This window comes from Diabrotica virgifera, chromosome 3 (assembly GCF_917563875.1).
Source record: "Diabrotica virgifera virgifera chromosome 3, PGI_DIABVI_V3a".
In the NCBI taxonomy this organism is placed as follows: Eukaryota; Metazoa; Arthropoda; class Insecta; order Coleoptera; family Chrysomelidae; genus Diabrotica; species Diabrotica virgifera.
In genome coordinates this window covers 244153365-244168261 of record NC_065445.1, presented here as the reverse complement: position 1 = coordinate 244168261, position 14897 = coordinate 244153365, and the positions used below count along the sequence as shown (strand labels likewise).

The window sequence follows — 14897 nt, the reverse complement described above, 5'->3', positions numbered from 1 at the left end:
TATGTTCCGACCAACTTAGATTGTTATTAATTATAACACCTAGTTCATTATGTGATTTCACTGTTTTTAACACGCGCCCATTAATAGAGTAAGGAAGACACGGACTATTTTTACCCATGTGAAGAACTACACATTTGTTCACATTAAGAGACAGCATCCAAGTAGAGCACCATTCCGATATGCAATCAAGGTCATCTTGTAGTAACTGGAAATTTACGGAGGGATCGGAAAATAGCTTCGTATCATCTGCATAGAAAGCTTTGTTGCATTTAATGTGAAATTGTAGATCACTGGAGTATGCTATGAATAAAAGTGGGCCCAAAACTGATCCTTGCGGTACCCCACTCTCGACTGAGAAAGAGTCCCCAACTCTAACACAAAACTTTCTATTTGTTAAATAGAATTTTGGCAATTCTTGCAATAGAATTCCGAAGGCTTAAAGTTAAGTTTGAAATTGTCGAGCGATTTATAAGATGATGTTTCATCAACGATAAAGCCAATTCCTTTAAAAAGACACGACGTTCTTCTGTTTTATTATTATTTTCTTTATATACAATGTGACTGTTGATGCCGCCAATATTTAATATTGAAAAATATATGGTAAGCGGCCATCTACAACTAACCCGTGAAATAGAATATAGGGTTTTCATTTTATCGACCACATCCACGGCGCCTTTTGTTACATTATAAAAGGATATTATTTCAGGTATTAAGTGCCAAAATAAAATTAATTTTTATGCACAGTTGGTGGCGCCGGTGGTCGCGCGATGTTCCCTCATCATGAAGCGCACTGACTCAGCAATCTGGTGATGCTAAGTCAACTGAGTCACTATCTGAGCGGACGAGTCTATTAGATTGTCGAGGGAGGATAGTTAGGAGACTAGAAGGAACCACAGCGCGTATAATTTCCCATAAAAAAAGTTGTGCGCAATTTTCTGAAACCGCGAGAGAAAATTTCATATAGCGACCACTGCCGGGTTAAATATCGACAAAAGCACCGGACAGACTGCGTGACTTGTCGCATTAGGCTTTTACAAGATTAGATTTCATTATAGTCCGGGAGGTAGTGTCAAATTTAACCGGAGCATTTTAGCATGGCTGTTTTCTTTTTATTTAGTTAGGTGTTTCAAAGCTTATTAACAAATGATGTGTCAGCTGGCCCAAAACCGGGGATTTTAGCCAAGAAAAGGTAAAATGTGAAACTTGATGGAAAAACGCTATAACTTATATGTCAAATATTTATCACCGTGACTTACGTGTATAATAGCCAAGGATACCTAGCTACTGGCTGTCACCCAGACGATTCGGGTTCAAATCATGGCCCTGAAAATCTTTTTTGTTTTTAAAATTGACATTTTGATTTGAAAAATAATTATTTTTTGATAATACCACGTTTTTATTATTTATACGACACATTATAAAAAAGTTTGTATGTCTTTCATAGAATCGTAAACTTTACATTTGATCATATTATATTCAGCTGACGCTTTTTTCTTACAATCTAAAATTCATAAATTAATGATTTATACTTTTTAATCATTGCCAAACTACATAGTTCAAGAATATTTTTTTTACGAGGAAAACGAAAAGCCCTAGATACAAAGTTTACTACTTTTTAAACAATTAGAATAATTGAAATAAAAATATAATAAACAATATTTTAAATCCAAGACTTTTCGTTAATAAACTGCTTTCTGGCTGCATCCCATATCTCCGGATTTTACAATATATAATCACATAGAGACGACGAAATAGGAGAAAGCAAATAGAGGACACTTAGGCCACGCATTTACCTTCTCTTCGTCTAGGAAAAGGACCGAAAGACAGTTTCTAAATACTCACAAATTGAGTAAAAATGAAAAAATAAAAAAGGGTTCAAGGCAGGTTTTGTTTATATTCGATTCAGAGTTGGACTACCATCTCCATATAGTAACTATTTCAGCATCCTTATGCATCATCAGTGAAGATTATGCAGTCACAACTCTGAAGGGAATACAAACATTCTGCCTCTTTTAAAGCAAACCATCGCGATGCGATGAACCCGCCTTTTGAGACGCAATACAGCGACATCTCTCGTATTACGAGGAAAACGAAAAGCCCTAGATACAAAGTTTACTACTTTTTAAACAATTAGAATAATTGAAATAAAAATATAATAAACAATATTTTAAATCCAAGACTTTTCGTTAATAAAACTGCTTTCTGGCTGCATCCCATATCTCCGGATTTTACAATATATAATCACATAGAGACGACGAAATAGGAGAAAGCAAATAGAGGACACTTAGGCCACGCATTTACCTTCTCTTCGTCTAGGAAAAGGACCGAAAGACAGTTTCTAAATACTCACAAATTGAGTAAAAATGAAAAAGATAAAAAAGGGTTCAAGGCAGGTTTTGTTTATATTCGATTCAGAGTTGGACTACCATCTCCATATAGTAACTATTTCAGCATCCTTATGCATCATCAGTGAAGATTATGCAGTCACAACTCTGAAGGGAATACAAACATTCTGCCTCTTTTAAAGCAAACCATCGCGATGCGATGAACCCGCCTTTTGAGACGCAATACAGCGACATCTCTCGGATGCTGAAATAGTTACTATATGGAGATGGTAGTCCAACTCTGAATCGAATATAAACAAAACCTGCTTTGAACCCTTTTTTATCTTTTTCATTTTTACTCAATTTGTGAGTATTTAGAAACTGTCTTTCGGTCCTTTTCCTAGACGAAGAGAAGGTAAATGCGTGGCCTAAGTGTCCTCTATTTGCTTTCTCCTATTTCGTCGTCTCTATGTGATTATATATTGTAAAATCCGGAGATATGGGATGCAGCCAGAAAGCAGTTTTATTAACGAAAAGTCTTGGATTTAAAATATTGTTTATTATATTTTTATTTCAATTATTCTAATTGTTTAAAAAGTAGTAAACTTTGTATCTAGGGCTTTTCGTTTTCCTCGTAATACGAGAGATGTCGCTGTATTGCGTCTCAAAAGGCGGGTTCATCGCATCGCGATGGTTTGCTTTAAAAGAGGCAGAATGTTTGTATTCCCTTCAGAGTTGTGACTGCATAATCTTCACTGATGATGCATAAGGATGCTGAAATAGTTACTATATGGAGATGGTAGTCCAACTCTGAATCGAATATAAACAAAACCTGCCTTGAACCCCCCTTTTTTACCTTTTAAATATTTTTTTTATTATTAACTAGCTGACCCGGCAAACTTCGTACCGCCTTAGAACTAAAAAATAATGTTTAAAAGTTAAATACCTAAAAATTACCAGAAAGCCAAAAAATACTCAAAAATATTGCGTATACTTTTTTTCTAATAAATAATATTGTTTTTGTGCTGTCTGCGTAAATAATGATTACTGAGATTGGTCGTATTAACTCAGATACTTTCCCGGGTTCATGTACAACAACTTTGCTTGAGGTCATCATATGATTGTAACTAGGTCGTTGCGTTGTCGTTGCTCCAGGTAACTATCAGTCGAAGAAAAAGAGTTCGCTTTTTAAAACATTTTTATTTGGAATCAAAATAAAAAAGAAGATAAGGTAATTAGCCTTAATTACTCATTAAGTATGTTAATAAAATATATTTATAATTTCTACGCATCGAGCTTACTGTTCGGGCCGATGTGACGATATTTTTGTACATGAATGAATGATTTTGACGATCGCGCGAAATAGGAATTGCTTTTATTAATATGACATGAATGTATAAGGAAAGGGGAGAAAGGAGATCCCGATCACCTCTCCCGATTGAAAAGACATATAAAGGATATACGATCACCGCTCATAAAAGGATAGGTAAAGGGATAGGTAAGAAGAAAACTGTCAGATTCGCTCAGCTAGCCAAAACGACAGCGGAAAATAATCGGGAAATACTACCTACATAAACTCACCTCTTGTACCTCGCTGTTGTCTATTATTCTTCGATCAAAGATCCAAGAATAATAATCAACTAGGCTTTTCGGTCCGATTTTTATATCGTTCGAAACAGTACAAAAACGTGTTTTACTTAATTCATTGGCGTACTCTAGACCAGTGTTTCCCAAACTTATCTAAAGCGCGACCCCTTTTTGTTAAAAAAATTGTTCACGACCCCCTACTCATCACCCAAACCAAAATAGCGACAAAAATACCGTGCCTAACTTAAAACTGATGGTTTCTCAAATTTTATTTTACTTTACTGTTTAAATTCAAACTAAATACATTTAAAAAACTCAACAATTATTTTAATAATTGCGATCTGTCCCACTAGTACACTAGTAGTACTTCTGCCAGACTAGCATTTACAATAAAAAAAAAAAAATAAAAAGTCGACTGCACATTGTACACCGCGACATCTTTGTGTCTACATCGCAATACTTTTCCATGATATTCGCGAAGGCTCTACTCCTTACTTCGCTACTAGATGGCACTCTGGAACGTTCTCGTAGCCTCGTTTTGGCTTTATATAAGCGGCGATATGCAATGAGACCTCAGTTCGAAACAGCACGTTGTGGCGAATGCAGCGGTATTAAGTAATAAGTAAATATTTTGCGACTTACGTATTCCCGTTTACGTATTTACGTCTACGATAAATTACAAATTATGGATAAGTTTTTAAAAAGAAGTGCAGAAACATCTACGTCTGAAAGTGGCAGTAATAAAAAGAAAAACAGACTTTACAGTGATGAATATCTTAAATATGGTTTTACCATTATTTCCAATAAACCACAATGTGTTATTTGTGGAGAAGTATTGTCAAACGAAAGCATGAAGCCATCAAAGTTACTTCGACATTTAAATAGCAAACATCCAGATAAAAAAGACAAACCCGTAGAATTCTTTGAAAGAAAGCTGAACGTCCTTCACAAACAGCAAGATACTTTTCAATTGGCAACCACTACTAACGAAAAAGCATTATTAGCAAGTTATAAAGTTGCTTATCGCGTTGCCAAAACTAGTAATCCGCACACAATTGCTGAAAATCTGATTTTGCCAGCAGCTGTTGAAATGGTACATATAATGATTGGTGAAAAAGAGTCTGCAAAGTTAAAAACAATACTTTTGTCAAATAATACTATCCAAAGAAGAATTAGTGATATGGCAGAAGATATTCAAGCGCAAGTTGTGGAAAATCTTAATAAATGCCACGGAATATATCTAATCCACGGATATATCTAACTGTGCCCAATTTATTACGTTTGTAAGATATGATACAAATAATGGCATTCAAGAAGATATTTTATTTTGTTCCCCATTGGAGACCAATACCACTGGAAAATGTTTATTCGACAATTTTGTGAAATGCACAAGTAAATATGTTATTGACTGGGGAAAATGTATTGCTATATGCACAGATGGCGCTAAAGCTATGACAGGACATCAATCTGGTCTTGTCGTCAGATTACAAGAAATAATGCCTAATGCCACATGGAGACATTGTTTTTTACATCGAGAAGCTCTGGCGTCAAAAGCTTTACCTCCTGAAATGGACTGTGTTATGAAATCCATCATTAAAGTTGTAAATTCCATTAAAGGAAAAGCTTTACAGACCCGTATTTTTCGAAAAATCTGCGAAGACATGGGTGCTATATTTCAAAATATTCTTTATCACACCGAAGTAAGGTGGCTTTCAAGGGGCAACGTCTTAAAAAGAGTATTTGACTTAAGAGCAGAGCTTTTAATGTATTTGAAAGATGAGAAGTCCCCATATGAAAATCAATTTTCCGATCCTATTTGGCTTTTGAAACTAGGTTTCCTTGCTGATATATTCGAACAATTAAATATTTTGAACAGTAATTTGCAAGGTCGCGACATTAATATAATTACAGCCACAGATAAAATTAAGGGGTTTATAAGAAAAATCGATTTATGGTCAACTTCACTTGGCAAAAAACAGCTCGATTCATTCGAGTGCGTTCAGGAAATTATAGAAAATGTATGTTACAGTGCTACAAATTTTGAACAAGTTTATACAGGCATGCAAGTTACTTTGCTTAATTTAAAACAACAGCTCTGTGATTATTTCCCCGTAGAAATTCAAAACAGTTACGACAGTTGCAGATGGATACTGAATCCGTTTTTAGCCGATTCCTTTCAACATGCTGAAATACCAATAAACATGAAAGAACAACTTACTGAAATATCAAGTGATGGAATGTTGAAGCTCCAATTTTTTTCCCAGAACCCGGACGAATTTTGGACCAAAAAGATGCAGGAATACCCTCAGTTGGCGAATGAAGCTGTAAAATGTTTGGTTCCATTTGTAACATCATATTTATGTGAGTTAAGTTTCTCGTCTATGACTGCCATTAAAACAAAAGTGAGAAATCGTCTCGTACTTGAAAACGATATAATTGTGTGTGTCTCAAATACACAGCCTAGATTTGAAAGACTAGTTTCAAAAAAACAGGCGCATGGGTCTCATTAACATTGTAATATTTGACTTTATTTTTTTCTTTTACTTTTAAGGACTTTTAATATTTAGTTTTATGTTTCGTTTGATAATTAATTGTTAATTTTTATTTACGGCTTTATTAAAATAAAAATACATGATTTAACAAAGTAGTGTTTTTGTCTTATTTTGGAAATTTCCGGCGACCCCCCTAGTACCTCATTGCGACCCCCCAGGGGGTCGCGACCCACACTTTGGGAAACACTGCTCTAGACGATAAAATTATATTATCGTCACATGATCAAATGCACAGTTTACGATTCGATAAGGGGCATACAGACAAACATTCTTTTTTTTGTACAGGGTGTTAGTAAATAATTATAAAAAAAACTTTAAGGGCTAATTCTACATGCAAAAATAATGCCGGTTTGTTCTATAAACACATGTCCAAAAATGCTTCGTTTCCGAGATACGGGGTGTTGAAATTTATATTTCAAACTGCCAGTTTATTTATTTCTCTAAGACCAGTTGAGCTATGAAAATGAAATTTGGTGAGTTTTAGGAGGCAGTTATTGCGCATTTTTTGACATACAATTAAGAATTTTGCATTTATCATTGGCGCGCCTACGGGTAATGGTCTGAATTTTTTTAAAGAAAAAAATAGTACGCCACTGGGATATTTCAAATTAAAAATTATTTTTAAATTCCACGTCTCATTTATGATAAAAAAAACCTTTTTTGCCTTTTTTCATATTGTGCACCGTTTTTTGTAGAAAAATAAAACATCTTGACGCGTATTTTTCATTTTTTAATACATTATCAAGAAATATCCAATACTAAACTAGAACAATAACAGAAAATATTACTAATACGATTTTAACTAGGTGCAGAGCTGCAACAAATGTTAAAAATGACCTCCTTTAGAGGTTACAGAAGAATTTTATATTCATCATTCACAAGATGAACACAAAATTCTTAATTGTATGTCAAAAAATTCGCAATAACTACCTCCTAAAACTCACCAAATTTCATTTTCATAGCTCAACTGGTCTTAGAGCAATAAATAAATTGACAGTTTGAAATAAAAATTTCAACACCCCGTATCTCGGAAACGAAGCATTTGGTGACATATGTTTATAGAGGAAACCGGCATTATTTTTTCATGCCCCTTAAAGTTTTTCATACTTATTTACTAACACCCTGTATATTATAGAGAACAAGGAAATATTATTTAGATTAATAAGGGGTTGGTGATAGAAAAGTGAAAAATTAGGGTAAAAAAATAAAAAAGAAAGTCGGGGGGGGGGGAACCCCCTTTTTCACTTAGATTGGTCGTACTAACTAAAGAAGCTTTAGGGGATTATGTACAACTACTTTGTTTATTAAGGAGGTCAATCATAATAATATTATGATATTATCATATTATGATCAAATGCATAGTTACGATTCTGTAAAAGACATACAGACTTTTTTATATTGTGTCGTATAAATAATAAAAACGTGGTATTATCAAAAAATAATTATTTTTAAATTGTAAGGGTTTATCAACATCCAAAATTAAGATCAAGACATATTCATTTAATTCTTAAATGTCCTAGAAACAAAACCAAAACATACACATTTGTTTACAATTAAGTAGGTCACCTAGATTTGTTAGAAACACCAGTCGGCAATAATGCATCGTCAACTAATCAATATTTTCGTAAGTCATGGCCAAAGCGGAGTCGACAATATAAACATACTACATGTTACAAGTTTGTTTATATATACAGCAAGGCATCGTGATTCATTCTAATTCATTCGTTTATCAATTATTATTCTTAATTCAGATGCACCCGTAGATGGTTTTACCGTGAACACATCAACTATTTACTGTGGTCTTTATAGTTGGTAATAAACAAGTAGTTATCAATAGTGTTTAATTCATCAACCCCTATTGGTAGGGGGTAACTACCCCCCAAACTACCCTAAGATGTTTCCCGAGGGTGGATACCCGCATAAAATCAAAATGTCAATTAAAAAAAAAATTTCAGGGCCAGAATTTGAACCTGAGTCGTCTTGGTGAAAGCCAGTAGCTAGGTATTCTTGGCTATTATACACGTAAGTCACGGAGATGAATATTTGACATATAAGTTGTAGCGTTTTTCCATCAAGTTTCACATTTTACCTTTTCTTGGCTAAAATTCCTGGTTTTGGGCCAGCTGACACATCATTTGTTAATAAGCTTTGGAACAACTAACTAAATAATAAGAAAACAGGAATGTTAAAATGTTCCGGTTAAATTTGACACTACCTCTCGGGCTATTATGATAACCAGTTCTCAATTAGATATTTATTTCAAAAATACTATTATTATTTTTCATTTTATGTAACATTGCAAAAAACTCAAGACTACGTGATGTAATATGTTTCAATATTTTTAGATTTGATCGTATAATGATGCGTCAAACTGAACAGGAACAGACTGAAAACGCTAGAAAAATTGAAAGGTAAATACTTACTTTCAGGAATCCTGGATTTATCCCACATATCTGGGATGTTTCAAATATTCCTGGAGACAGTTAACCAGTATTCATGAGAACTCTTTTTGTATAAACATCCTAATTATGTGTATCCATGCATGTGCCGCATGTCTTCATTCCTATCCATTGTTCTACTGTCCTATTTCATAAAAAAGATAATTAATTCGTTCTATTTTAGGGAAAATCAACCTTCGACCTCTAGAGATACAAATGGTGTGTCATCGTCTAGTCCAAGTACGTCTTCTGCAAATAGTGACGCAGAGAATAGACCGTCGTCTTCAAAAGCCAGGACTCCAGAAGGTGATAAAAATGGTAATAATGTGTTGGAAGGTCTTATTGTCGTCACCGAAGCAGGAAGACCACATATAGAAATCAATCCGACTGGACCAAGGTAATATTCATCAGACTTTCGAAATAACCACAACTATACGTTCTAATATAATCAAATACAATTGTGCGCAAATGGTGTTCTACGTCCACCGTTGTTTACAATCGTCAAGTTATCGCGAAATAAAATAAAATTCTGCACAATAAGCTTGATCCCAATCGCAAAATGAAACGATATTAATACAGTCCGTACAATATAGATACCGTTACACGTCATCCGTGTCATAGTATGTGACGTCACATCATACCAACACGAAATATTTAAGTCGTAGGTGTGTTTCTTTTTAGAATCGTTTAGCTGAGTACACTGAAATTACAGCCACTAGACATATCCACAGAGAACGGCAGTTCTCACCAGTGGCGCACAACACCCCTACAAGCGACACTATATATACACGAAATTTTCGATTTTCTAAACCTGACTGAATTGAAAATTGGGCCAAATCCCATCTTAAAGTATAGCAAAAGACTCGTCCATCCATATGTTACATCTCCATTTTGGTCCAAGGGTGTGGATTTTACGGCCCTTCCCATTTAGAGTCTGTTTTTCGTTCTCGCCCCCAAAAATTTCAAAAACTTAAGCCCGACCTTTGCGGCTTCTGATAGCACAAATTATTACCTTTCCAACGCATGTTTAATTTTGAAAATCGGTTATACCATTCAAAAGTTATCGAGCTCAGAAGTATGACTCAATTTTTGTTTAAAAAAGGGAAAATGTTTGTATGTATGTATGTATGTATGTATGTGTGTGGAAAAGTTACACCGATCTGAATTTTTTTTTGTGTTTCAAGAGGGTGTGAGGGCCGATTTAGAACCGGTCTAATTTTTGACTTCTGACTACCCGTAAGCCAGCTAGAGGACTAGGTAGATACAAAATAGCATATTTTTTGGGCGTATATATCTTAGGTTCAAGGAGAGACAGGAAAACCGCAAATACACCAAATCAATAGGGTTGAGTTAAGCTTTCAAATGGTGCTTAAGCGATCAACCTGAGACATACACACTGCTCATCATAGCCGAAAAACTGAAAAACCAAACTTTGAAAATTTTGGTTTTTCGACAATTACTCAAAATTTCAACCTACGAATTGCGCCAATAACTGAGCGTTTGTAGGAGGACTCAGGACGCGTCTAACGGTGTATATCTCATATCTGGGAAAATTCGAATTTTTTAATTATAGGCTTCATAAGTATGATCAAATCTATTTCTTATGGGAAAAACCGTTTTTCAAGCTCAATAATTCCTGTAATACGTTCAGTTATCAAGCTTGATCTTGGATGCATCAGATACTACTTGTCAATACGTTTTAAACTCATTTTTAGTGATCAACATCAGTTCAGCCGTTCAGAAGTTATAGAGCTCCAAAAGTATAATTAGTCCAGGAACTGAAACTTTTCACTTCGCAATTTTTACAGAATGGATCGATTTGCTTGAAAATTTGACAATAAGTAGTGGATAGTCCAAGGATCAAAATCTATATGATGCCGAAAGAAGCTTTTACCATGGGGTGGTCGCCACCCCATCTCGAGGGTGGATATTTTTTATTATATTTTGACCGCAAATGTTGGTAAAAACATTAATTGTAAGCAAAAAATGTTTTATATTTTTTTGATAAAATTAATAGCTTTCGATTTATTGGTTATCGAAACTTAGTTTATATCGAAAAAATCAATGTTATTAATCAATCATGGTTTATGTACTTATAGTGGTTACAATGCTAAGATTGATTGGGCAATCCGAGTTCATTTGCCGACCCTAATTACATAATTATTAGGATGGCTGGGATATGAACTCGGATTGTCTTATCACTCGTGTCGAAAGTAGTAGATCATTTGGGAGAGAATGCGACCAAGGCGACCCCAGAAAACGGCAATTCTCGCTAGTGGCGCCCAACCTCTCTACATGCGACACTATATATACACGAAATTTTCGATTTTCTAAATCTGACTGAATTAAAAAATTAAAAGTTTAGGAATAGACTCGCCCATCCATATGTGAACATTTCATTTTGGTCATAGGGTGTGGATTTTACGTCTATTCCTATTTAGTATCTGTTTTTCTTTCTCGTTCTCAAAACTACCAAAAATTTCAAAAATATAAGTTCGACCTTTGCGGCTTCTGATAGTACTGATCATTACCTTTCCAACGCACATCTAATTTTGAAAATTACCAGAGAACGGAAGTTCTCGCCAGTGGCGCACAACACCCCTACATGCGACACTATACACGAAATTTTCGATTTTCTAAACCTGACTGAATTGAAAATTGAGCCAAATCCCATCTTAAAGTTTAGGAAAAGACTCGTCCATCCATATATTACTTCTCCATTTTGGTCCAAGGCTGTGGATTTTACGGCCCTTCCCATTTAGGGTCTGTTTTTCGTTCTCGTCCCCAAAACTCCCAAAATTTTCAAAAACTTAAGTTCGACCTTTGCGGCTTCTGATAGCACAGATCATTACCTTTCCAACGCATGTTTAATTTTGAAAATCGGTTATACCGTTCAAAAGTTACCGAGCTCAGAATTAGAACTCAATTTTTATTTAAAAAGGGGAAAAATGTTTGTGGATATGTATGTATGTATGTATGTATGTATGTGGAAAAGTTACACCGATCTGAATTTTTTTTCTGTGTTTCAAGAGGGTGTGAGGGCCGATTTAGAACCGGTGTAATTTTTGACTTCTGACTACCCGTAAGCCAGATAGGGCTAGGTAGATACAAAATGGCAAATTTTTTGGGCGTATATATCTTAGGTTCAAGGAGAGACAGGAAAATCGCAAATACACCGCATCAATAGGGTTGAGTTAAGCTTACAAATGGTGCCTAAGCGATCAAGCTCAGACATACACACGGCTCAGTATAGCCGAAAAATTGAAAAACTAAACTTTGAAAATTTTGGTTTTTCGACAATTACTCAAAATTTCAACCTACAAATTGCGCCAATAACTGAGCGTTTGTAGAAGGACTCTAGGCGAATCTAACGTTGTTTACCTCATATCCGGGAAAATTCGAAATTTTAAGTTATACGCTTCATAAGTATGAGCAAATCTATTTCCTATGGGGAAAAACGGTTTTTCAAGCTCAATAATTTCTGTAACAGCTTTAGTTTTCATACTTGACCTCAGATGCATCAGATACTACTTGTCAATACGTTTCAAACTCATGTTTAGTGATCAAAATCGGTTAAGCCGTTTAGAAGTTATTAAGCTACAAAAGTATAATCCAATTAACGATTATTCCCGAAATGGTTTATGTAGTTGCAGTGGTTACGACGCTAAATTTGATCTGCAACGGGCAATCCGAGTTCATTTACCGGCCATCCCAATATTTTTATTCAATCTATTTCGACTACATCTAGTGTACAAAATCTAGTGTACATTCGATGGACACTAGATCATTTGGGAGATAATGCGACAAAGGTGACCATTTATAAAGCTTAACGTGTAATCGAGAAAAATTGCATTCAACTTCATACATTTAATTTCTATATAACTTGAAAAACTGCTGATACAAGAATAAAAAACCGCTAAACGCCGTAAAAATGAGTGGCGCATACAATATTCCAGCTACAAAAGATCTGATATGAAAATTACGTGGCACGAAAATGTATTTTCATTTTGATGCAAAACAAAATTCTAGTTTTATTTTAAAAGATTTTTCCATAATATTTGCTAAATTTGAAGTAAACGCGCCACAAAAGAGTTTCAAAATTCAAACTGTATCAAATTTACTAAATTAAATTTAAATTTCTAATCTTATCAATCCAACCTTTATTGATATTTATATTTATGAGTCAATCAGTGTTTTATTTACAAAAAATTGTGCAGCTCTTACAAGAAAAGAGATATTCGGATAATTAGTGATGCCATAAAATCTTAGGAGGCCTCCGGGATAATACGAAAGGACTACGAACCAAGATCAGCTCATCAATTTTTCCACAGAATTTTTTAAAGTTAGGTGAAAATACAACGTTTCCGTTCAGCTCCGTATAATGCAAGCAAAATGTTTAAAGTGAATACTTCTTATCGTTCGATATGGAATTTTGGCGGGTGGAAAATCGTATTGAGCGTCATTCAAAATCGTGACGCAATCTTGACGCGAGAGCGTCATTCAAAAGAGATTAGCTTGCGGTTACCCCTAGGGTACGTTACTTAAACTTATATTGGTACTTAAACAAATTATATATGTTCGTTATATTAAAGTAATATGTCTAAAATTGAATAAAGGAATTATATATACTGGAATAATAACAAACGATATCAATACATGTATCTAAAAACTGATGCAAGAATCTTGAAAATCGGAGTACAAATAAAATAATAAAGTTATAAATTGTCAAACTTAATCAAAAACTTTTAGTGGCGGAATTCTGTGCTGGTGAGAGTATATATGAGTATGCACTTGCACATGAAACACGGTAGATTCGTGAAAAAATAGGAAGCGGAAAAAAAATAATACTTTCCTAAAACTACAACGGCAAGAAAACAACAAAAAACTGCTGAAAACTAAAAAAGAATCAGAAACCTCCACCCCGATTATTGTCATCATCATCATTTAGCCTATTTATACTTGTCCACTGCTGAGCGTAGGCCTCCCGTAGTTCATCCCACAAATTCCTGTCCTGAGCCGCTTCTACAAACAACAATTCGAAAACGCGTCTGTAGTTAGTAAAATAACACACAACTAAGATTTTATTATTACTAAAAACTAATATCTCAATATTTTTTTAGGGTCCAAATAAGGTGTATAAATTTTCCTCGGGAAGATAACGATAGGTGGAAGATCAAGTGGAAAATCCCTTTGAGGAGATTATCATTACGTGGATATAAAAAAATTAGTGATAACACGTTGAACTATCTCAAAAATTTAGATATAGAATTAATAGATTTAACATATACTAGCGTGTCCCAAAAAGGAATTGAAAATTTTCTGGTTCATAATCCAAACTGTAGAGTGATACATCCTTTATATTGCGTATGTAAACCCAACAACACCCTGTATTGAGGACGTCAGTAATTAACCATACATTTTTCAATGAATTGTATTATAGTGAAAAGGTTTTCTACAATTTTGCTTGTTAAACATTCATAAAATAAACTATTGAAAACGTATTTATTTATTATTAACATATATTTCCACACCATGCACTGCACTCTTACCGAGGGCTGAACGTCCCTGAAACTTCTATAATGTGTATTTTAATAAGTTTCAGGGGTGAAAAATACAGAAAATGTAGTGTGATTTTAAATTTCAAATATCTCATTCAAAAGAAACTTTTTATTTATTCTAAGGGACTTTCGGCCCTCAATAATAATTTAGTCTTTCATTCTGCGTTTAAATTTTTTAAAAATATTTATTAGTTTTTTCAGGATTCGAAAAAAATTGACACCATGTCCGTGGTGATATTTTCCAAATCGAACATTCGCTATCTTTGTCATACAACGCACTGAGTCGAATAGGATATGGTGACAAGACAGTGACAATTTTAAATATTTGACATGGTATCGGGAATATTTTGAGTTGTTGATTAGATAATAGGTTTGTTCTAGCATCAGTTTCAAACGGTTTGAAACCATCAGCGAATAGTCGACCAGCGCAAGTAGAGG

General features: G+C 34.4%; 1 protein-coding gene across 4 annotated transcripts in view; it reads left to right on the top strand.

Moving 5' to 3' along the window:
• LOC114328267 (uncharacterized) overlaps window positions 1–14402 on the top strand; it is a 52591-nt gene extending 38189 nt beyond the window's left edge. For 3 of the 4 annotated variants that reach the window (XM_028277081.2, XM_028277082.1, XM_028277080.1), the window contains 3 exons: window positions 8809–8874; window positions 9086–9298; window positions 14022–14402. In XM_028277081.2, coding sequence (XP_028132882.1) covers window positions 8809–8874; window positions 9086–9298; window positions 14022–14295 — 553 coding nt within the window. In that variant the 3' untranslated portion in view covers window positions 14296–14402. The remainder of the gene's footprint in view (window positions 1–8808; window positions 8875–9085; window positions 9299–14021) is intronic. The other variant, XM_028277083.1, reaches the window with a different exon arrangement.
• Window positions 14403–14897: the final 495 nt, after the last annotated feature.